Source organism: Canis aureus, chromosome 33 (assembly GCF_053574225.1).
Source record: "Canis aureus isolate CA01 chromosome 33, VMU_Caureus_v.1.0, whole genome shotgun sequence".
Lineage (NCBI taxonomy): Eukaryota > Metazoa > Chordata > Mammalia > Carnivora > Canidae > Canis > Canis aureus.
Genome location: NC_135643.1, coordinates 33,374,228 through 33,399,503, shown reverse-complemented (window position 1 = coordinate 33,399,503; position 25,276 = coordinate 33,374,228). Strand labels below are relative to the sequence as shown.

The following is a 25,276-nucleotide window of genomic DNA, read 5'->3' as shown; positions in this document are numbered from 1 at the left end:
TGGGAAAAAACATTTGGGATCAAGTCAGTGCTGCATTATCCCTGACAACGTCTAACCCACACCTTACACATCATTGCCTCACTAAGCATTACCATGTGATATTTCAAATGTAACAGGGTTGGTGGAAATGGTGGGGATGCAAAGAAAACTGTTGCAGCCACTATGGAAAACAGTATGGAGGCTCTTCAAAAAATTAAAAATAGAAATACCATATGGTCCAGCAATCCCACTTCTGAGTATTTATCAAGAAAAAAAAAAAACTCAAAGAGATATATACACTCTCATGTTCATTGTAGCATTATTTATAATAGCCAAGATATGCAGCAACCTAAATGCCCATCAATGGATGAATGAATGAAGAAATAAATAAAACTGCATACACACAGGCACACAGAACCTAGGCAGCAGCTATTCTTGCTAGAGTCATATTAGAAGTTACATTATTATTGTAACTGTAACATTATTCAGTGTAACATTATTAAGCCATAAAAAGGAATGGAATCTTGCCATTTGGGACAACATGCATGGACCTGGAGATTATCATGCTAAATGAGATAAGTTAGAGAAAGACAAATACTGCATGATCCTACCTACGTGTAGAATCTAAACAAAACAAAATCTGAACTCCTAGATACAGAAAACAGATTGAGGCAGATTGAGGTTGCTAGAGGCAGGGGGTGGGGAGTTAGGAGAAATGAGTGAAAGGTATCACAGGCTTAAAAACCTTATTTAAGTGAAAGAAAATGGATTTAAATGTTATATGACATTGGGTATCCTGTATTCAGCTATCTCCTCCATATTTAGATGGAGGGATCCTATCCTCAGAGGTCAAGAGGTGGTGATTAGAACATACTGCATCTTTTATAATGCATCACCAATAAAAACACAAGAGATTTAGAAGTATGTACTCATGATAAAAAGTATGTTTCACAGGTACATTTAAAAAGGAAGCATTATTGTTATTCATAGGACTTAGGTCAAAATGTTCAAGTAGTTTGAGAAAGCATTATAATGGTTGTAGTTTAAGGATAGATAAGATTTAAATAAGTAAAAAGAGCATCTGAGGAGAGGGAGAGACCATGAGTAAAACAGGAAAATACATAATTGGGAGAAAGTAAAGCACTAATAGTTTAGTTGTAGGGAAGTTATGAGGTGGTCATCTGGGAACTTACATTACAGTAGGTCCCATCATAGAGGCTCAAAATCATGGAAAAGGATGACTAGATCAGAGAACTCCTCAGAAGAGGGAAGCAACAGGATTTGATAGCATGGAATAAATGTCAGGTAGGAGAGTGAATGATAACTGATGAGATTTTAGGTATAGTGAGTTGATGTTAATGACCTGTAGCAATTTGGAAGTTAGAGCAGTTTATTCTAACAGTTAAGAGCATTGGACCCGAGGAAGTCAGGGTTTGAAGTCTAATTCCTCCAACTAATACTCTGTGAATTTAGATGAGCTATTTAAACTCACTATGGAAAATATAGATGGTAATAGCCTCTGACTCTGAGGTTAATTTAAGGATTAAATGATTTAATATATGTAAAGTCATATATAATGTATATCCTAGCATGTACTTAATGAATATTAGTTTAAAATTTAAAAAAATGAAAGATGTTTGGGTGGCTCAGTCAGTTGAGTACCAGACTCTTGATTTCAGCTTGGGTCATGATCTCAAGGTTCTGGGATCAAGTGCCACATCAGGTTCTGACTCTTCAGGGAGCCTGCTGGAGATCTCTCTCCCTCTACCCCTCTCCACATTCACATGCATTCTCTCTCTCTCTCTCTTGCTCTCTCTCCCTCTAAATAAATAAAGTCTTAAAAAAATATTTTTACAAATGAAAGGTACAGGGGCATGTGGGTGGTTCAGCCAGTTGAGCATCTGCCTTTGGCTTGGGTCATGATCCCAGGGTCCTGGCATTGAGCCCTGCGTGGGGCTCCCTGCTCAGAGGGGAGTCTGCTTCTTCCTCTCCCCTCTCATGCTTTCTCTCTCTCTCTCTTAACTAAATAAATAAATTTTTAAAAATAATGAAAGGCACACAGTCTAGGGTGCCTATCTGTATTTCCTCATGTGGATGGAGGAGGTTTTCTGGAAGAGGGTCCAAGGCATTAAAACAAGATAAAGAATTGGCCAGAACATCAAAATGTTCTTTCTAGCGGACTTCTTTTTTTTTTTTTTAAGATTTTATTTATTTATTCATGAGAGAGACAGAGAGAGAGAGCGCGCGAGAGGCAGAGACACAGGCAGAGGGAGAAGCAGGCTCCACGCACGGAGCGAAACATGGGACTCGAACCCGGGTCTCCAGGATCATGCCCTGGGCTGAAGGCTGCACTAAACCACAGAGCCACCCAGACTGCCCATATCTAGCAGGTTTTTATTGTATTCTGTAGTAAACTGTTAACTGGATATGAGCTACTTTAGCTCTACAATAAAAGTAGTATGTGGCTGACAAAGGTTATGAGAATGAAAAGTCCTAAACAATTGTACAAAATTATATTGCTTATTCAAAATCACTTTAGAAGAACTGAAAAGAAAAAAAATGCATTTGTAGCTATGGTGAACTAGTGAAGTATCCATATAGTTGAAACCATTTTGTTTATAGAAAATGAAAATGAGTACAAGTATTTTATTTACCTTGGTTTTTGCGTTGACATTTGCACCCTGCTTCAGAAGAAAGTTGACCATTTTCACATTTCCATAGTGACAGGCCACAATTAAAGGAGTGTAACCAAGCTATAATAAATACATAAATATGTAAATAAATACATATATACTCTAGTGGTTAATACTCAGAAGGATAGGTATTGGTTAGAATCTCAATGTATGAAGGGTCAAAATTCTATTCCGTTGTATAAATATTACTAAGCAGATTATTTACATTTCCTGTGGATACAAATATGGACAGAAGTTGATCAAAGAGCACAAGAAACTTAACACCAGCAAAGGAAATCAGACATGTGTGTGACTTGATCTGATAGAGGCTAAGAGAGAGAGACACAAATGGGAGGATCTGGAGGAGATGCAAGAAAATGTAGCTTAGGTGGGCTTGAAAATTTTAATGGCATAGAGAAGGAAAAGCCATTTCAAGACCAAGGGCTGGAGGCAAGCCAGTAGAGGAAGAAAAGAGCAAGTCATCTGGATTGGCAGAGCAATAAGAGAGAGAGGTTGACTTAAGTCAGCAAAATTAGAATCCTTTTATAAAGAGTCCTGATATCATGATCTCCATTTGGACTTGATTCAAGCCAAAATGGAGAACCATGATAGATTTGTGAGTAAAAGAGAATCATAATGCAGAATGGGCTTTTGAGGAAGAGTGCTTGGACTTGCGATGACCTGAATGGGGGCTACTGGGAGTCATCCAAGTCAGAACCTGTCACAATATTGAAAGTGATTCACTTTTTACCTTCGTGTGAGCATCCTGGTCAGCCCCATGCTTAGTAAGAATGTCAGCAACATTCACTTTATCTTCCTGGGCTGCAAGGTGTAAAGATGTGAGTCCACTCTATAGAAGGAATGGAAGCAAATAGGTACACTTGAAAAAAATGTACAAATGAAAAGAAATATGTTTCATCATCTATAATGTCATGTCTTGAAAAAACCCAGGACAATTCATAGTCTCTCCCTAGAACTTGCAACCTTTGATATTTAAAACAAACTCTCCCAGTTAATATGTCTTTCTAAGACATATTCTCTCATATTCTCTCTTAATCAACTCTTTCAACACATTACATTTTCTTTATTTGGGTCCTTCTATTATGATGTGAGACTTTAAAATAACTCAGCTAATAAGCTTCCAAACACAAATCCATCTGTGCCTTCTGCTGAATCTATTTATTCCCTTAAATAATTAACCAACTACTACTTCTGCTTTATAACCATAGCAAAAATCTATATTTTCATCAATAAAGTATCATATCAAGGTAAAAAATTGTAGAGTTACAGGAAATGAGTTCAGAATAGTTTTCTGTAGTAGTTGAGGATAGTATATTATTTGGGGGGGGGGTTCTCCTAAATGCTAAATAAAAAGCAACCCCATCATTTATATATAGCACCATAAATTCGCCAGTTTTATGTAAGATGTTTGGCAGTTATACCGCAAGTAAATATTCTGACTAATTGTATATGCAATTAAAATACAGTTAAGCATTAATACAAGATGAAAGCATAGAGAAAGGAGAGGGAAAGAGTGGTTTATTCAGTCAGTACCACAATCTGGCAGCCTCATTACATGTGCAAGTAGCTTCCATCAAACAAAACTGAAATTAAAAGAGTATCTTTAAAACCTAAATCATTTGTGTATTTAACAGGTGTTTTCTGAGTACCTTTCATATGCCGGAAGTATTCTAGGTTTTTGAATATATCAGTGAACAAAAGCTTCTGCCCTATATTCCAGCTAACAGTGTATTTATACCCTGTGTTTCTCTCTCTGCTATTGCTCAAATACTTAGTATTATTCATCCCTTCCTGTAAATCCTGCGGCTATACAATGAGTGAGCTGACTTATGTGCAACACCCTCTCCCCACACTGTCCCAATTCATGTCCAATTAGATCCCACCAGCACCCCCCGACCATGGTTTTGCAGGTCTGCTTTTACACAGTCAAGTTAGGTTGAGACAGTTGAGCTAGGTTTTTCAAAATTCATGATCTCTAGCCAGAGGGTACTCCTAGAAATGGACAAGTCCTCTGATCTTTAAAAAAAACATAAGTGATATGTACAGAGGGAAAAACATTCTCCAACTAAAAAGAGAAGGTTTTTTTAATTGAGAGCCTGGGGCTTTTTCATCCTTAGAGTTCCAGCTGAGCTCAGCTCTATTTCATAAACCATCAGGATAAGATGGAAGGTACACCCTTTCGCATTAACATGCCCTCACTTCTAAACAAGTACTATCTAGTCCTAAAGTATAAACAATATGGATATTGGGACAAAACAGAAGATTTTTTCTTATTTTCATTTTCTTCATGTGAAAATAGCAAATGTAAAAATATTTCTCTTTATGCAGACAATTGGTCTTTTAAAAATGTTATGGAAGTGACTGTTAAAGGAAATGACCATCAAATATATCGAAGACATTTTTAATGGCGTGTCAAACATGTATGCTGTTTTCTACACTATCTGCAGAATGGATTTTCTACAATATAAGATTGCAAACTAACAACCAGTATGGAAATCCTCTACAATTTATTATGATAAATTTGCATACCTAATTCAAATTATGAAAACTTCTCCAATAAATCAAGAAAATAGAAGATGTTGAAAGAGTTCTTTTAAAAAAAAAATTATTTCCTAAGATGCACTAGTGGACTCTACAACTGGATTTTATTACATGGCAATGGATAAGAAATGTAATATCATTTCTATATTTTAGTTCTTACTGAGAAATAAACATTTGGAGAGTATGAAATTATTGATTTCAGTTGGTCTTGAATAGAAAAAGAACATATGTACTTTTCATATGGGAATGGGAAAACAGTATCGGTTTTGTTTTTTACTTGCAATAATTTTACAGTTGCATTATAATACCGACAAAAAGGCAAGGTTATATTTTTATAGATAGATCGTATATATTATACCATTATTCAGATATATCTGAGCATATTTATTACAGTTTTACCCTAATGACAAATATATCATACCTTTATTTAGGACAGCACCCAAATCTAATATTGAAATCATTGTTATAAAGATAGCATAATTACTTTGTGGTTTAAAATTGAATATATGTCTTCACTGAGGAGCATGCAAGTCAAAAATACTCATTAAATATTTGCTGACTGACTACTAAAACCCTCTCAAAAGAAGTAATATGTTTAGAAGAATACCATCAAGAGGACATAGTTAAGTGCTTCCAGATACAAAAATAAATTAAAAATAACACTATCAGAAGCATTGCATGATCAGTTTCATGAAAGGTCTAGAATTTCATTCTACTCAAAATTTTCCTTGATTTAAAAAAAAAATTTTTTCCTTGATTTATGGACTTCATGTATTTATTTTCAAATGAATATATTTTTTAATGTACAATAAACACTATCTGCCCCTTCATATACTGATGCTAAATGAAATACTCTACCATTGGTCTTATACTGAGAATATCCCTAGTAGGGTAAATGACCACTTGAATGGCATGATTTCAGTGGCCACAAGGAAATCCATGCCCCCAGACTTTAAGGATAACTGATACACTGAATTTCACCATAAGGCTTCATCATGTTCATTTCTGTTAAAATGAAAATATCTTTTGGAGGAATAACTCTATAATTAACTCTCACTATTCTTATAAAAAAGGATGTATGAGAATTTTTGATAGAAAACAAAAAAAGTGTATAAGGACAACGGGTTTACTGGAATACTTCTGAGTGATAAAAAGACACAGAATAGGACTCTAGGGGTGTTCAAGACAACTTGTCTTTTCCATAGCTATTTCTAAAGGACATAATGCTCCATAACTTATCGATAAACATTATTAAAACCAATTTACAACTGAGTTTCCAAAGCACTAATTAGTTCAACAGTGAGATGCAGAAAACATAGTACTTGCATATTTGTGGAAAATCCTAAGAAACTTAATTTTCACTAAACCTGTATCTTGTGTTAAAAAAGCATTAAGAGATCTAAATGATGAGCTAATTTCTAAATATAGGCGTCAATTTTTAGTTTCTCAGAAGCTGACTCCAGTGGCATATGTATAAGTGTAAGATAGATAAACATTAAATAGATAGGTGGGTAGGTACAGTTACAGATATATATGTAGAGAAAGCAGGAGATGTATAGACAGACATGTACTTGTAAAAATCAAAATATTTTCATATTTGAATAATGTCTTTTCCCCTGACTCTTACTCTATTATAGTTAATATGCTTGCCCACAAAGGCTAAACAACTGAGGTTCTTTATTAAAAACACTGCTTCACTGGCTGCCACCCTCACAACCACCCAAGCTAAGCTAAAGTTGGCTCAGAAATATATATTTTACTGAGTTCCCTGCATGCCCCCTTCCCCAAGCCCCCCAGGTGCCTCTGATGCTCAGTCGGGCTTGAGAATGGCTTGGGTAGTGGCCATGGACCAACAGCTTAGAAGCAGTTGTTTGGGCCAGAGCCCAGATGAACTGTCAACTCTCTCTCTCTATCTCTCTCTCACTCTCCATTTCTCCGTCTGAAATTTGGAATTAAGACCAGCAGGTACTATGGCAATCTGGACTCACTGCTTGAACTGCAGTGATATTAACTCTTGGGAGCTATAGGGTCACCACTTTGGTCATACAGAGAAACAGAGAAAATAGATCTGCAGAGAGAGGTAAATAAAACTGACTTGCAGGGAAAAGTCAAGATTCAAAAATGCAGCCATACAGGCAAAGAGCCTACTTCTTGCTTCCTTGTGGTTTTTTTTCCTCATAAGGCTCAACTGTTATTGTCCTTGAATTCTAGAAGTCATCTCTGTTTCCTTTTAATACATCCCCTCTTTTTGTTCCAAGTTTTCTTTGATTGGTTTCTGCTTACATGAATCTAAGAGACCCTTAGCTAAAAACAATACCTTAGTTGACATGTGGATATTGGCTCCCTTATCCAAAAGCAAGGTGACCATATCTGTGTGCCCCTCCTGTGAGGCCAGGTGGAGTGGGGTCACTCCCTGTTTTGTTACAATGTTAGTCTCTGCTCCATAGTTCAGGAGTGTGGAAGCTATCTGCATTTGATTCTTCTTGGCAGCAATATGTAAAGGAGTATAGCCATTCTGTAAAAAATAGAATAAAATAAAACAAATATACTTTATAAGCTTAGCACTTGCCCTAATGTGTATGTGTGTATGTATGTATATATATACACATATATATGACATATATATGACATATATATATGTAACATACATGTATATATATATGAAGGAAATAATCTCTAATGAACAGAAAAGTTAAAAAGTGAGTTTATAGTAAATTCAAATTCTTACTCATTACAAGTTCCCATCCAACAATACCCAAATCTTTACAGCCAATATCACAGGGCACCCATCCTACCGTAAGACAGGTATAGACACAAAGTCCCAAAGCTTAACATTTCCTTCTTACAATATTGAGTCTTTCCTGCAGAGCAACACAGATAAACCAGGTTCCTCTTCTACATAACTATCCTTCAAATACCTGGAGATGGTTTAATATTTCCCTTCAGTCTTCTTTTCCAGGTTGAACTTTCCAAGTCCTTCAACTATTCCTGATATAAGTCCCATTTATAGATCTCTCCATTAAGGATGACCTGTTCTAGACTGATTCTAGTTTGCCAATATTGCTCTTGAATTGTGTGACCTGGAACTGAATGCTATATTTCAGGTACAGTTTTAGTAGCATAGAATAAACTGGAATTCTTTCCATGATCTTTTCAGAACACTCCTGTTATTATGCTTCTCACTAGATTATACTTTTTACTCACTCAATAGTTATTTAGTAAGTTGCCAGCATGTGCCAGGCAGCGTGCTAGGTATGGGAATACAAAGGTGGATGATACACAATCCCTGTCTTTAAGGGGCTGCCTGCTAGTGGAAAATATATTGGCTTATATAATCCTGTAGCCAGTCAAAATTCTGGATCTTCTACTTGTCTGTATAATTTGTGAGCTCAAAAGTAGAAATATGAGGTTACTAGTTTTATGTGGCGGTTTGTGGATAGGACCAGAGAAATTCATACTTTGCTTACTAAAGCCAAACTTTAAGCCCTATACTTAGTTAAAAGAAAAAACAAGTAAGCAAACAGACCTCTAGAAAAAATGTTAGTCTGGAACTTATATTGTTTCCTTTCCTTTTCTATTTCAAGTCTGCTAGAATTTTCTATGAAAAATATGTAATAGAAATTAAAAACAGTAGCTTTGCCATTAACTGTGATACAATGAAGGTAAAGACTGCAAAATGATCCATTGCTTCTTATGAATCTATCATAAGAGGTAATTTTAGGTTAGGTCATTTCCTGAAGTCTAACTGCAGAGGATACCAAAAATTAGAAGGGGTTTTGAGAATTTAAATGTCTTTATATGCCATCATCAAATCTTGATCCTCAATGGTCCTACCATATCTAACTACTCTGCCCCCATTTCTCCAAACAAAACTAAGCATCTGTCAGTTCAGATAAATGATATTTCTCTTTAAGCTGCTGAGGAAATTTGGCAGCTCTCCTTAGGAGCCTCCTCATGATCTGATCATACGTTCAAGATGCTCCAGGTGTTCTATCTATTAAGATTAAAGGATACTTAAATCTTTGCAGACCCTGTAAGTTTAGCATCTTTTTTCTTTTTTTTTTTTGCCATAGTGTTTTCTTCAGTTCAAATGTCCCCCATTCCTGTACATGGGCTCTACAAAAGTTAGGTGAATTATCAGAGTAAGTCTAACAACGTTAAGAAGTCAGAGACTTGGGATCCCTGGGTGGCTCAGCGGTTTAGCACCTGCCTTCAGCCCAGGGTGTGATCCTGGAGTCCCGGGATCAAGTCCCACATCGGGCTTCCTGCGTGGAGCCTGCTTCTCCCTCTGCCTCTCCCTCTGTCTTTCATGAATAAATAAATAAAATATTTAAAAAATTTTTTTAAAAATAAAAAAATAAAAAATAAAAAAGAAGTCAGAGACTTATGTGGAAGAAGACAGGAGGTTTTATCGAAATAACATAAGAGATCATTTAAAAAGATGATCTCTTATATAAAAGAGTTGGCTGTCCAGCAGTCAAACTATAAGATCTAAATAGCCCTCCTACTCCACATAGAGCAAAAATTCTTGGAACTAAAAATAAAAAAAATTCCAGTGAAAACTAATAAAAGCTTCCAGGCTCTGGTTGAAAGCAAATAGATTCTAGAGTTTAAGGGATTTCGTCTGTGGTTGGGTTAGGTGGTTGCAGTGAATAGAGAGTCAAAAAGCAGAGATAGGGATAATCAACCAACTGGAAGCCTCTTGGAGTGGTCCCAGCATGGAAAGACTCATGCATATCACAGGCTGGGGCAGATGAGTGGAAGACACTAGAGGAGCCTCCTGACCACCAGTCTACTCTGGACATAGTAGAGAATTGCTCAACCTGGTCTTATGGACTCTATGTGTATACCTAAGAGTAAGAACCAGACACTGGAGAGGCTAGTGATCATGGCTAGATTTGTCTTTTTGGGAAAACCATATAGATTATTTTATAATTTAGGTCTTCTCTCCCAAGTAGATTGAAAACCACTTGTGGGAGGAGAATGAAGTTTTACTACAATCCTTTCTTTATAAATAGTAAGACTTCAAATAAAGTGTTATTGAGTATTGATGAACTCTTTCATATCTATGTTGAGAATGGCCAGCTTGGAGAGTTAATGAAAAAAATACTGGCATGTTGTATGAGGAGGTATTTTTTTTATTCCATTGAAATAGTAGTTGCTTAGTCTCCATTATTTCATTTAAATTTATTGAGAATCCACATAATACTGTATGAGATAATTCAGGGATATGTAAAAAAATACAACATGATTACTATCCTCAAGCAATTTATCATCTAATAGGAAGGAAAACCTCAAATAAATGCAGAATTAATGAGACTATTGAGAGAAGGGTATAAAGGGATGAGAATGATATGCATAATTATAAATATTTGCCCCCCTCTTTGATAGTTTATTTTATTATCAGTATATATTTATACCAATTAAAATGTATATGTATATATAAATGCATATATGTAGATTGTATGTAGTATGTGTATAATGTTATGCATATTTATAATATTTTATATTTATATACAAAATATATGGTATTATACAGAGTATAATTTTTATATTGAATATCCCATTTTATTTTATATGTATATGTGTAATTTAAATAGATACTTGGATACATGTACATATTTATGTAATAGAAGTAGAATAATCCTCTCTCTACTACTTTGGGACACAGTGGACTTAGTGGGTAAGAGTGCTAGTTCTAGGGGCACCTTGCTGCCTCAGTCAGAAGAGCATTAACTCTTGATCTCAGGGTTATGAGCTCAAGCCCTACATTGGGTGTAGAGATTACTAAAAAAAACTAAATAAAAAAAAAAAGAGTACTAATTTAAAGTCAAATTGCTGGAGGTTAAATCTTAACTTTATCACTTATCAGTCATATGACTTTGGATAAACAAATTAACCTATTCAAATCTCACTTCTTTATCTATAAAATAGAAATTTATGATACCAATCTCACAGCATTATTATGAGATTAAATGAGATATTGCATGTAAAGTGGTAGGCACAGTATTGGTAAATAAATGGTAGTTGTACTGTTTTATTATGTCATCTAACATAGCATGAATATTTTCCTAACACACTAAGTACTTTTTAAGTGAATCCTGGTATATTCTCAATATATGTTTGCTGAATGAATTAATGAAAAATGCAATGATTACTTTATGTATTATATGAGCTTCATGTATATGTTCAGTGTAATAAAGGGGCAACTCAAATGGTGAGAAATGCTCTGTCCATAGGTCCAAGTCTTACTTGACACTGTTTCAGAAATTGGTGATACATACACATCAAAAAGGAATTCCAAGGAACTTAAAAGGATGTATATTGTAGTTAACATAGATGAAATACTTAAAGAAAAAAGAAACAAAGAGTCTTTCATATACCACAATGAAAAAATTGAGGTCTAAAAGAACAAGTGAAGAAAAGGTTATGTTTTAACATTCTGGTTATGGGGGGAAAGGAAAAACCTATCCTGCCTTTCTTTTCTTTTTTTTTTTTTTTTTTAAGATTTTATTTATTTATTCATGAGAGACACACAGAGAGAGACAGAGAGGCAGAGACACAGCCAGAGGGAGAAGTAGGCTCCATGCAGGGAGCCCGACATGGGACTCGATCCCAGGGCTCCGGGATCCGGCTCCAGGCTGAAGGCGGCACCAAACCTTTGAGCCACCCGGGCTGCCCCTGCCTTTATTTTCATTACTTAAAATTTAAAACTCTGGTCTCTAAAACACTGAATGTTGGTAATAAGAGTCATCTCAGCTGGTTTGTAGGCACAGCCCATTAATCTATGCTGACTTTTAAAAAATCTTAAAAGGCTTTGTGGAAGTAACTGGTAGAAATAAAAAAAAAAAAGTCAATACCAAAAGCCACTATCACTAGGACTACTTGCAGTTACACCATACCATGTGTTTAAAAACAATTCCCTGCAACAACATGGAAGGAGCTAGAGAGTATAATACTTTGTGAAATCAGTCAGAGAAAGACAAATACTATATGATTTCACTCATACATGGAATTTAAGAAACAAAATAAATGAGCAAAGGAAAAAAAGAAGAGGAAAAAAACAAACCAAGAAACAGATTCTTAACTATAGGGAACAAACTGATGGTAATGCTGGTGGAGGGGGGAGGATGTTTGAAATAGTTGATAGAAATTAAGAAGCGCATTTGTCATGATGAGCACAGGGCGATGATGTATGGAAGAGCTGAATCACTGTATCATATACCTGAAACTAATATAAAACTGTACATTAGGGGATGCCTGGGTGGCTCAGTGGTTTAGCGCCTGCTTTTGGCCCAGGATGTGATCTGAAGACCGGGGATCGAGTCCCACATCAGGTTCCCTGCATGGAGCCTGCTTCTCCCTCTTCCTCTTTCTCTCTGTGTCTCTCATGAATAAATAAATAAAATCTTTTTTTTAAAAATACTGTACGTTAACTCTACCGAAATTAAAATTTAAAAACAATTTAAAAAATTCTCATTTGCAGTCAGATTACTAGTTATACCCTCTATCTGTAAATCCTTTTCTGCGGTCCTCACCTTAGCAGTGGCATGAGGGGAAGCACCCTTCTCCAGTAGCAGCAGTGCCACCTTCTGGTTGTCATAATGAGCAGCAACATGGAGCGGGGTAAGGCCATTCTGTAAAGGGTGTGTTTAAATTCAGCATTAATGAATTAGCGTGAGCTGCCCTGAGCTACCAAAATGCATGGAGACTGATATAGATTAAGTCCATGTTAATTAATTAATACGGTCAATGCAAAATCAAATGAATACCTAATGATTTTCATATTAGAAGCTTAGCTAAAACTGAAAATGTTTGGTGGAGCTTAAGTTAGCACAGGTTATCTTGATATCCACTATAAATAAAAGTCTAAAATGCTATGCAAGAATCGACATTGCAAGGATGCTTCTAAATTTAGAGAAGTTCTGCGCCCTGTTGTGACAGGAACATACACTTGAGGCACAGCTCTGAATGCCTTCTAAATTAGTGTGTATGTGGACAGGTCACGGACAGATATCCCCATCGTGTCTATTTGGCATAGTTTCATCAGTTGCTTTCATATTCCTTCCAGAAGAGTGAGAAAAATATCTTGAAGTACAGATCTTCAAAGCTTCCAACCTGACTAAAGTGTTACGTAACTGCCATGTATTAGAAAAACCCTTTACCTTCCCTGCAGAATCTGCGGCAGCACGGCGTTGCAGGAGAAGTTTTGCCACATCCAGGCTTCCATACTTGGCTGCTACGTGCAGGGGAGTAAAACCCTTCTGAAAATGTGAAGAACAGAGTAAAATGTAATATTTGTTTTTGTGGTTCCTAACAAAATCTTTTTTTATTTGTTAACATATTAAGCAAACTATGTTGAGTCTCTATGTTTGGGAAAAATACTAGAAGCATTAAATCTGCTAGTCATGAACAAGGACTACAATAGAGAAGGAAACTTAACATGTAAGAGTGTGACTTGATAGCCTGAACAAAACAAATTGTATTTTAAGGACTTGAAACTGCTATTTAACTTTATAGGTTTGAGATTTATAAAAGCCACTACTCTCCCTCAAAGGGCTCTGATTATTGATTGGGCGTAGAGATGGGGAGAGCTTGTCTTTTTCTTGCCTCTAAAATTAATAGGATGGAGACAAGAGCTGCCTTCTCTCCAATCCTTCTCTTTCTTTCTATACATTTTATAATACCTGAATTCTGAATTTCTACCTTTAAATTTTAGTATATTTCAGCAGCCATTGGTAAAAAAATATTGTGATTCAGGTGATTTGTATTTTCTACAGAAATAGCTAGATAAATGGTCAACAGAGAAAAAAATGCTCACTATTAAAAACCACCTCCCATCCTGTTATCCCCGTTCCCAGAAGACCCACACTGTATAAAAAAGATCAATTCCTTTTGTAAAATACACTCTACTTCTGGCATAATGTTGAGCTGATTAACATCAGACTTTTAAACACACCAAAGTATAAAACTTTTTTAAAAAGAATGCTCTGTTATCCATGTTAACATGTACAGATTCAATGTCCTGTGTGCCTAAGTAATGCCATTCTCTGTAATTAGCAGCATGTTACAAAAACAGCCAAGTCCCTGGACTCAGATCTCAAGGATGGCACAGTTCCTACACCATGATCTCAAATCCATCCTCTTGGCCAGACAGTCTAACCACATGCTCTTCTGGCACGAAAGTGAAAGTATGAGAGTTCCAAAGCTGACCAAGGCTTGTAACACACAAAGCAAATGTGCCTGGAGTAGGTGGTCTAAGGTATGGTTTATCCTTGGGACCACTGAAGCCTTTATCACAACACAGAATATCTCCCAAGAAACAATATTGCCCTTTCACAGTGTCACCACACAAATTATGTTTAATTAAGATGTTATTTTTCTTTTCACTTCCTTTTGAACATTTGGTACTAATAAGTCCTTGGAGAAGAGTGATTCTTTCACTGTCTCCAAATGTGGGACAAATATAGGAAGTATTTCCTCCTCTTGCATTAGTCCGCTGCAGCCAACATTTATTGTTAATGTTCAATCTCTGCTCAAAGTACACAATGATTAGGGTGACAGTCAGGAAGAAGTAGAATTCTTTAAGAAACAACCACATGGTAAAGGAAGAAAAATAAATGCCTTGTCCTTAAAGTCCTGCTGGAATAGTGATCCAGCCCCTTTGTAAATTTGGAACCTATTATTAGACAAAACTACATAGAATCTTTACTGTGGAATCACAAAATAGAGGTTGGAAAGCATCTCTTGAGTCACACATCTTCCTCCTTCCCCTATGTTAATCTCATCAGGATTTCATTTACCCTTTGATATTTATAAACACTCAAATAGTTCTAATGATGATGAGTCAACTATTCATCAAAACCCCAGTGAGTTCTACTATTGAACTGCTCAGTTTAATAGTTCCTTCTATTTAACCACCCTATTTTACTATTGTTTTAGACATATCTTTTAAATCCTAAAAATTTTTGCAAGGCACTGTTTTATTCTCTATTCCTGTATTTTACAGATCTGAATTTGTCACCTTCATCTGATGAGACAATTACCCAGTGTCTCTTGGGTTGTTCTTGTTATTACTATTATGTTTGTTGATTAGCTTCTGTTTTTTTTTTTTGTAATGACTTTTAAAATCCTTTCAACTCTTCAGATTTCAGCATTTGATTAATTATCTATTTCTTACATTAAAACATGTTTTATAGCCTCAAGCAACCAGATTAAGTCATAATGGCTAGCAGGCTGCTCCTACCTCTAGGAGGACAAATGCCACAACACTATTTTAGTTCATACTTCTCCATCCAATGTAGTATTTATGCCTATTTGTTATGAGAACATTGAAAATATCTTTTAAATAATATGAATCACTGTTGATTTGTAGGAATTATTTCGCCTTGCAAACGATACACTTGCTGTGGGCTTTAAACGTGTCTCATTTTTCTACTCTTCTGTACCCATCCAATTTCTTTTTCTCTGATTAACTGAGTGTGTTCATGTCTTATTCTAAGTCATATCCGAATAGTGAATTTCAAATAGAATGTATCAAGTGAGAAAAAAATTATTCTGCCCTAGCATGAAACTTTCAGGCTGGTGTATACAAAGAATATACAACTAATAAAGTGATTGTCCAGTCCAGCTCTCTTGAGACACTGTAAATAACCAGGCAAGAATATAGCTGATAAAGATTAGAGAGCAGAATGGGAATGATAGCTGGAAAAAAATGCAATTAAGTGAATTTCTAGATAGTACTAACACTCTTAACAAATATAGTATTGCCAATTTAATGCAATTTTCTTTTCTTCATTAGTAATACTATTTCAATATATTTGGGAATCTTCTATTTTTTCCCCCTTCGGAATATATTATAGATTTTTTAATGGAGAGAGAAGAGAAAGTAGCCCTTACTCTATGGAAATAATCTTAGTTAAAGCACTAGTTACTTGTATTAGAAACAATACTATTTAGAAGAATGGAATCTAGCACTATTTATTGAAGATATTATATGGAATTTCACAATCCCCTTTGATGATTTCAGAAATGAATCTAAAATATTCAAGTAGAAAGAGGTAAGTCAGAGGCCTACAGAAGATCTTCCCTTCTTGTACAGTAGCACTGGGAAATCCTGACTCAGGATCCCACTTAGTCCATGTTGTTATGAAGCCATCCCCCTTACCTTGGTAGCTAAGGAGTGGGCTGCTCCTGCTTCCAAGAGGACTGATGCCACATCGACCTGGCCTTCCCTGGCAGATATGTGCAGTGGTGTGTACCCATTTGTCGTGGCTGCATCTGGATGAGCCATATGTTGTAGAAGCAGCTGGACAATTTCTGTCTTACCCAGGCGAGAGGCAATGTGCAAAGGTGTCTGTTCCTCCTACAACTCAAGCCAAGTAAAAGATTAGTGCCAGAACAAGCCAAACTTCACTGATAAAATATTTCACTCAGATGTTTCCTGATGTCTTCTTGGCATCTCTAGGAAGTCCTATCCAAAAGGAAATTATTACTACTCTGACCATGATATATTTCATATTTTGTTATGGAGGTAACCTGTTTGGTCACAAAATCTTTCTTATATTTTTTTTTAGTAGTATGTATTTCCATGAACTTGGTCATTGTTTCCTGGGCACAACAACATGTTTCTCAACTCATTAAGGCCTCAGCTCTTACTTACGCTTAAATACAAACTAGTGTGTGGTTCTGAATAAGAAAGAAATCTAGTCCAGAAGTATTAAGACCTAGATTCTCATCCAAAAGCTTTCACCGAGAAACAGTATTTATTCTGGGAACTATGTCAAGAGGAAAAGAACGAGGGATGCTGGGAAAACTGTTCTTACTCCACTCAAACAAGCCAAGGATAGAAATGCTGGTCATTTCCTTCAAAGAGAGACTGCAGATAAAGAAGATGTTATAATCTGATTTTTTTTTTTAAATGTTGTTCCAGGAAACATTGCAGATGGTTCTGGGACTTGCATCCAGGACTTCAACATGAAATGCAAGAAGCAAATGAGTACTTGCCAAGTGCTTTCATTTAGAAACACAGAGAAGAAGACATAGCTGGTACGAGGAATAGGGAGGATATGTTGGAAGAGGCTCAAGAAATCATGTGACTCTAATGTATAGTCAGGAAAATGTTTTCATTTCAGTGTTAAGAGAATTAGGCTAAACCATTCTTTTATAAAAAGAAAAGTGAGCATAACCTGAGTAATGAAAAAAAGGTATGTCTTTACAATGTGTTCAAGGGCATGTTATAATCAAAGTGAGGAAGGAAAAGCTGGGTTAGCTTCCTAAGCTATGAATGAATGGGAAAAAAAAGATAAAGTGGGAAAGAGCTTTTCAAATAAATGTAGTATGTTAAAGTATAAGAAAAAAAAAGTATTCAGAGGGAGCTACAGGAGGAGATGAAATAGCATTGTATGAATTTTAGGGTGGTGAGAAGTAAATAATAAAAAACAATAATACAAGTGTTTTAGCAATAGAATTGGAATCTTTTTTAAAAAAATGCAATTTATAAACTTCCTTCATGTATGATGCATACTTGATTCTATTCTTACAAAAGATCCGAGAGGAAGTCATAAAATGTATTAGACCATTTTCTAGAAAACAGGTTAAGAGGAATTAAAGTGGTTCTCCAGGATTGTTTGAGGTCACCAGCTTATTAAAACAGGACTTGAATTCAGGCATTGGATTCCACAGACATTCATTGGCCTACACATCCTATAGAAATAGACACAGTCAGTTGGCCACTGAGAAAACCTACTGAATGAGGTGACTCTCAATAGGAAAGGAAATTGACAACACTTTAGAAGATAGAACTGTCTTCTAAAATACAGTGGAGAAGAAGAGCCAAATAGGGAAAATTAAGTTACAAGGATAAATGGAGAGCAAAACAACAATAAAAGAACCAAAAAACTTGAAAATGGCTATCATGAACATCTGCTGTTTCTGGGTTTCCCTTCTTATACATCTCCCCAGCACAATTTGATAGAGGTGGGCATTGCAAGTGACATAATCTAAAAGGTAGGAGAGCTGGGGCAATAAGGACACCTTCATCCAGAGTTGGTAGCAGCCAAGTATTTGGTTAAATTATCAACTCTTGTCCCTTGGTTCTTAGACCTCAGATTATTAAAGTACTTGATTTTGTTTGTTTGGGTTTTTAATTTTTTTAAAGAAATAAACTGTCTTGCCTACTTTCTTCAACTTTTGGTATAGTTCTCTCTGAAAGCGAAAAAGGAAAGAACAAACAAGTTTGGTTAGAAAGTCCTTCCAATCGTAACTAGGTTATGAAGTTTTTTTAAGGTTTGGGTAATTATTTCCCTGTTGAATTGCAAAAGTTGAATTTGCTGCTCCAAACTAAAGTTAAATTCAAGCCAAAAAAATGGGAAAGCACAGAAAATAATATTCATGGAAAGGCCTTTAACAAGAGGGAGTTATTAGCTTGATCTTCTAAGCCTCTTCCAAATATACAGGACAATAATTCCCTCATCATAAAGTGTCATTGACTATGAGACAGCCTGGACCAGGAAGATATGAGCTCTGCCTTACTACCACAAGCTACAGTCTTCCAAAATTAGGAAGACTTGCTGAGCCCCAACTTCTTTACCAAAAGACAAATAGCAATGGCTGGGATAAGGTTCAAATATTTGATAAAATTTCTGCTATTAGTTTCTAACTAACAAGATTCCCATGAAGCAAACTGACTGGTAGCTAACTCAAGCTTTACGGTGAATTATGTTTCAAGTGAGTTTAAGTCTAGGGCCTCTGTGACTGCTCAATCTCTGAAAGCAAATGCCAGCACCCCCATATTGTGCCAACAGAACATGGGCACCTCAAATAAGAGAGCTCCCTGATGGGGAGGCCCCAGTGGTTCTCTCAGTCATATCCATGGAGGTTACTGGTCTGGTCAAGGAAGGACCTTTGTGAGAGCAGGGTCTGAGGGCAAGCACACTGACTGACCAACAAACTTATGCCATTGCAGTCCCTGCTTTCTAGTCTGTCCAGAAAAATATGCCTTATGCTCTTGACTTAGGAGAATATCCAGCTCGCACTTTTAAAATGAGAGACAATGTTATAGTAAATGATTTTTTTATTTCATTATATATTGGGAATAGCACCATGAGTATACAACCATGAGATATTATTTCTAAACCTGATTAAGAATACAGACTATCCAGAGATCTCACCCTTGGAGTTTAGTGTAGTAACCAAGTATAATTGTTGACCATCTCCCCTCTGGGAGGGAGTGAATTATAGAGCAATGTATTAGGTTAAGAGAGAGAATTTTCAGAAGTGTGTGCATGTGAGTATATGTGCTGAGAAACCAGGAGGTGAAACAGAAAAGACAGGTTTTTATTTTTCTGTTCAATATCTCCTATAACCTTTTTCTGGGAAGAGCCCTTCCTGCTTTGGGAAAAGAGGGCATCTCACACTATACGTGGCTCTGGAGGGGCTGCCAATCATCTCACCACATTTCATGAATGAACCACATGAAAGAGCATGGAACCTAGGCTTGATACTATATCCTGGCCATAGTGATCAGCTCAGGTGGAAATGTGACTAATTTAGAATCCTGTTGTTTGTTTAGATAGGAGAGACAAGGGCTCTCTTTATATCCGAAATGGAGATAATAATGTCAGCAGAAAAAAGCTAGGAGAAAGATACAGAACCAAGGGAGAACCCTTTTCTTACTCTTTCTAACTCATGACATCAGGCAAGACAGCACAATTTTGGATTTCAGGACCCAAAGCCACCCTACAACACATATTGTTCTGTGTGTTAAGTAAGATAATTTGTGTTAAAATGCTTTATGAAGCACTTTTCACCACTGTGAAAAGGTTAACTAAATCAAAAGATTTCCAGTCAAACCTAAAGAGCTAACAAAAAAAAAAAAAAGAAAGAAAAGAAAAGAAAAAAAAGAAGAAAAGAAATTCATAGTGAAAGTAATACTTAAAATAGAACATGTGAAAAGGAAAACCTTAGCTTCTTGCTGCTCAGTATAATCCCAGGATCAGAAACATGGGCATCGCCTATGAGTTTGTTTGAAATGCAGATTTTGGGCCTCTCCCCAGATCTTATAAGTTCAATTGGATTTTGACAAGATCCCCAGGTGATGTCCGACATAATGACTTTTCAGTAGCAAGGCTCTATAAGGCTATGGTAGTTTCTCCTGTCCAGAGCCAGAGAGATACTATAGGGAAGGAAGTTTAGTTGCAACTTAGGATGGGTGGTAGAGCTGAAAAATCACAGGATCATGAAATTTGATATTTAAATAAGGAGGAATAAAAAAATTAAAGACGTTTATTTACATATGTAGACCATGACACTAAATGTAGTTGCAAAAGAGAATTAAAATGATAGAATTGGGGGTGTCTGGATGGCTCACTCAGTTAAGTGTCCAACTTTTGATTTCGGCACTGGTCATGATCTCAGGGTTGTGAGATGGAGCCCCACATGGAAACTGCTTAAGATTCCCTCTCTCCTTCTTCCTCTGCCCCTCCCACTCACACACGCTCTCTCTCTAAAAAAATACCAAAACAATAGAATTGATGGAATTTGTGTGGAAAAAATTAAAAATACATAAATGTTATAACATTTCAAAGTAAAGAGTCTGTAGCCAACGGATTGGAGGAAGGGGTTTCAGATGGTATCCAAAAAAGCATAAGGCAATAATAACAGGTTAAATTGATAACATAAAAAAATTGACAAAGATACATGAAAATAAGCAAATTTTCACTAAAAATAAATTATAATTTGAATATGGACAAATATTAAATGGTTTTATTTTGAGAGATAAACAGGAAATCCTTTTATTATTCAATATAGATTACAAACATTTATCAGAAATATTATCACAATAGTGAAGATCATGATACTCAGAGTACATTGACTGATAACTTTTTTTTAACAGCTGAATGCCAGGTAATCTTGAAAGGAAATGAAAACAGGCAGAGCACAGAAATTTTTTAGGGCAGTAAAGCTAGTCTGCATAATAAGGATGGATACATGTCAATATACATGTCAATTTGTCCAAACCTGCAGAATGTGAAACACCAAGAATAAACCCTAATGTAAACTATGGATGCTGGGGGATTATGATGTGTCAATGTGTGTTCATCAATTGCAACACATGTACCACTGTAGTGGAGAAAATTGATAACTCAGGAGCCTATTCACATGTAGGATCAGGGCATATAGGGGAAATCTCTGTAACTTCCTCTCAATTTGCTATGAACCTAAAACTGCTCTTAAAAAATTGTCTTGGGGTAGGGGAGAAACAAGAAAAATGCCAAGGCTGGGAAGCATACAGTTTGAATAACAAAAACTCTAAACATATAAGAACATAAAATACCAATGATATTTACCAAAGAACATAAATTACACTACTCACACAATGGATAAAAAGGCAGATAAAATCCAAAAGGACAAGACTAAGGTCAAAGCTGCCCATGTTTCACTGGATTTTTCATGAAGGTCTGTGGAAAAAATGCTATTAAATTCGTGGAGTCAGAGAATGTTAAGAAAGTCTTGAAAGGAGCTTCAAGGTTTCTAAGTCTAACCTTTATATTTTAATGATAAAAACCTAGAAGTGCAATGACTTGCCTGAAATGACAATGTGCAGGACTCTAGCCAGATGCTTTCATTCCAATACAGTGCCATTTCCAAAAGGGAGTCATGATGGCACAATTCAGGTGAACTGAGTTCTAGCTTTGGTACATCAAGGAACACTTGAAGAAAAGTGTTCAAATAGTCGATGAGAATCCCAAAGATGCTAGTGTAAAAGTTAATGGAATGACATGGAAAAGGAAACTGAAGATATAGTATGTTGATAAAAATCACTAGTGTATTCAGTGTTAGAGGAAGAAGGTGAAAAAAGCAATTGGAAAGTGAAAAGAAAAGGAAGGAAAAAATCAGTCTGTGAAGGGATTAGAAGCCAATTAGAAACAAGAGACTCCAGTCAAGGAATCCTTAGGGCCAAAATTCTTCTATTTTGGAATAGTGGAAGAGCAGAATGTCCAACTACGTAAAGTCAAAGAAGAAAAATAGAACTCATTATAAAAAGGAAGAAAATAAAATAGATAACATTCAAACTTTGAGTACAATTGTCTTTAAGTAACAAGTAAGTAATGTCTGTGGAAATTTGATTGGCTTTAAGGTATGAAATAAATTTTAATATTCATTGTATCTATAATGTGGGTAATTTTGTTTAATTCATGAAAAGAAAAATATATGTAAAAATATTTTCATAGGTTAAAATGATTAGGTTAGTCAATGACACATTTCTTAGGTCCTAAGTTATATATATATATGTATTTCAAATGTCAGTTTCTGAAATTGGGCTGCATTTTATTGAGTATATTTACTATACCATTTCCTTTTCTGCTTGAAAAACTATTGAATTGATGTTTTCACTTAAAGTCCATGGCATTTCTAAATCAAGGAAATGAAGAATAGCATTCTCTCTGAAGATAGAACTCAGGCACACAAGAGGAGAGAACCCCGAGCACCAGCACCTACCCTGGCTCTGGCATCAACAAGGGCACCATTTCTCAGTAGGCATCGGACCACTTCGACCTGCCCTGCCCGGGCTGCCATGTGCAATGCTGTCTCCCCACGCTGCCAGGAAACAAAGATCATTGAGTCATATGTAAACCCACAGCTCTGTACGGTAAAGAATAAAAATGTGCCTTTTTGTGAAATTCAGCAGTCAATCCAAAGGTTAGGAAATCTATGAAAAGGCATAATTATTTCATATTTAGTCTGGAAGAATACAATTTTGTATCCTCCATCTTCATAGGGATAAAACAAATATTTATTTCATTTTTTTCAGTCTGTGACAAACAAGTGAACTTACCCAGACATCGAGTATACCCTCAGGTTTAACTTCATAGTCAATCTGGCATAACTTAAATTGCTTTAGGTGATTTGAAGTTGACTTCTACCCTTCAGACCTAAAATCTGTCATTGTCATATTTGACTATGTAATTACAACTTGATCTTATTTTAAGGAGAAACTCCAGATGTGAAAGATCAGGTCAACACAGTGCAAAAAAAATCATGTCATTTGTACCAGACTTAAGTCATTCCTTTTCAGAATTCAAAATTTACTTCTGAAATAAACTATTTTACATTGGGTTTGTCTTTGTGTTATAGGCTAGACGATGTCTGTTTACATAGGAAATTTGGTTTGCCCAGGATGTCCCCTTATGATTAATGAGCATAGTTAATTATAGACAGTTATTTGAAAGAACTACCAAGAGATGAGTAAAGCATCTGTTAACAGTGTCATCTGTTGAGGTGGGCAGCACTGGGCATCAGGTCATTTTTCAAGTATCTTTGTGCCACATCAAGATACAGCACAGTGATCAGGAAATGGTAGCTTAAACTGTAGCATGAAGGATGATGGTTAGATGAAAGAAATCTCGTCATTGAGAAACCTATTAATTACTGCCTGTAAGAGAAAAGGTTTTTGTTTTCATTTTAATCAACCTATTTTTTAAAACCCATGTAGTTCTGGTTCAGGTAAGGGTTCATTCTTCTAAACAATTCTATGGTTATAAAAAAACAAGACACGAACAGAAATGATTACCTCTAGTCACCACAACTATTCTAGAAAATAAAGCTGATTTCATTCAAGTAAAGTAAACCTTTCCAAGTAAGCTAAAAAAATCTTAAGTTGGTTGTGGTAATTGGATACTTCTGACAAATTCTAGTGAATAATTTCTTCTTATTTCTTGTACAACCTAAGTTTGATACATAGCTCACAGTTCATTTTTTCCTAGTATCTGAGAACCATTCCTTAGGAAGTTATGAAAAATTCATTTCAAATGATTTGATTTTGAAAGCATTAAACTGGACATCTACTCTAATATTTTTTCTTTTTTTGGTTGATAATTCATTTAGCCTCTAATGGCCTTGTTTAATGATGACATGTTTTGACTTTTGCAAAGTAAATGTATCTGGAGTGTGTTAGCTTATAAAATCACATTATTGGAATAGCAATATTTATCTTAAAATTTGAGGTGTATGGCAAGATTATTTTAGTATAAATGTGTTTCAACTATTGCACAACTATTGCACTATTTCTAATTTTTGTTCTGTGTCACTTAAAACCTATCTCTAAATAGATCAAGTTAAGGTCTAACTATTCAACAACAACAAAAAGCCCTCAAATCCTTGCTCTATTTTAAGTCTTATAAAAGGATAGCAATTTTACTAGAAATAAAAACAAAAATAAATTTCCCTAATAAGAAGTTAAGTCAAAGAGGTATCATAAGTACCTTACCTACTTAATGATAGATTTGTAAGTTTTGTTTACAAGCCACACTTTATCAATAAGGGGTTTTCAGAATGTAATATGTTTCCATTACTGATCTTAAGGTTCCCAAAATTCTTATTATATACTTAGAATGAGTTCTCGTTCAATCTTATTTAATGACTCCAGGGTAATTGATTTTTATTACAAACTACCCTTACCCTTTTATATTTATATTACCCTTGTTTATATATAAGTTTAAATAAAAATGAAAGATATATTATAAAATATAAAATATTTTTATGTTAAGCTTATTCACTTAAGTGTTGGAAGAAATTTTAAACATAATATGAAGTGTGAACTTAGGCATGAATCCATTGATTTTTATATGAGAAAACTTGGTAATACCTCATATTGTATCCTAGACAGCTCCCAAAATGTTTACTTTTCTATCCCCATGGTTGTCAATGAATACTTCGGATTATGGATGTATTACTACTGGTAGTCCAGCTGTCTGTTTTGACGTATATTTATGAGCTTTCCATAAAGGAAGCTTTCCAGTAATAATAACTGCACATGACTGAGTTATTGGTACATCTCACGCTTGGAGTGAATTTTGAGACAAAAACAAGACTGGCAAGAGAATGGGTATGCTCATGTCCAAAGCAGGTACTCAATTTCATGCCCCTCTTCTCAGTTGTTAAAACTGATTTTGCCGACAGCTACATTGACTTACACTTTGGCTGCATCAGTTGGAAAGCATCAAAGCACAACAGACAGCATTGCATTCAAAAATGCAACATGATTTCAGGCAACACACAAA

General features: G+C 35.6%; 1 protein-coding gene and 1 long non-coding RNA gene across 51 annotated transcripts in view; one reads left to right on the top strand and one right to left on the bottom strand.

Annotated features, from left to right (window-relative positions):
• ANK2 (ankyrin 2) overlaps nucleotides 1-25,276 on the bottom strand; it is a 328,351-nt gene that overhangs the window by 89,036 nt on the left and 214,039 nt on the right. For 43 of the 50 annotated variants that reach the window (XM_077882344.1, XM_077882349.1, XM_077882350.1 and 40 more), the window contains 7 exons: nucleotides 22,716-22,814; nucleotides 16,381-16,578; nucleotides 13,379-13,477; nucleotides 12,752-12,850; nucleotides 7,531-7,728; nucleotides 3,403-3,501; nucleotides 2,634-2,732 (listed from right to left, as the gene is read on the bottom strand). In XM_077882344.1, coding sequence (XP_077738470.1) covers nucleotides 2,634-2,732; nucleotides 3,403-3,501; nucleotides 7,531-7,728; nucleotides 12,752-12,850; nucleotides 13,379-13,477; nucleotides 16,381-16,578; nucleotides 22,716-22,814 — 891 coding nt within the window. The remainder of the gene's footprint in view (nucleotides 1-2,633; nucleotides 2,733-3,402; nucleotides 3,502-7,530; nucleotides 7,729-12,751; nucleotides 12,851-13,378; nucleotides 13,478-16,380; nucleotides 16,579-22,715; nucleotides 22,815-25,276) is intronic. The other 7 variants (XM_077882382.1, XM_077882384.1, XM_077882375.1 and 4 more) reach the window with 1 other exon arrangement.
• Nucleotides 1-25,276, top strand: part of LOC144303973 (uncharacterized) — a 50,500-nt gene that overhangs the window by 3,858 nt on the left and 21,366 nt on the right. The gene's annotated exons all lie outside the window — the stretch shown is intronic.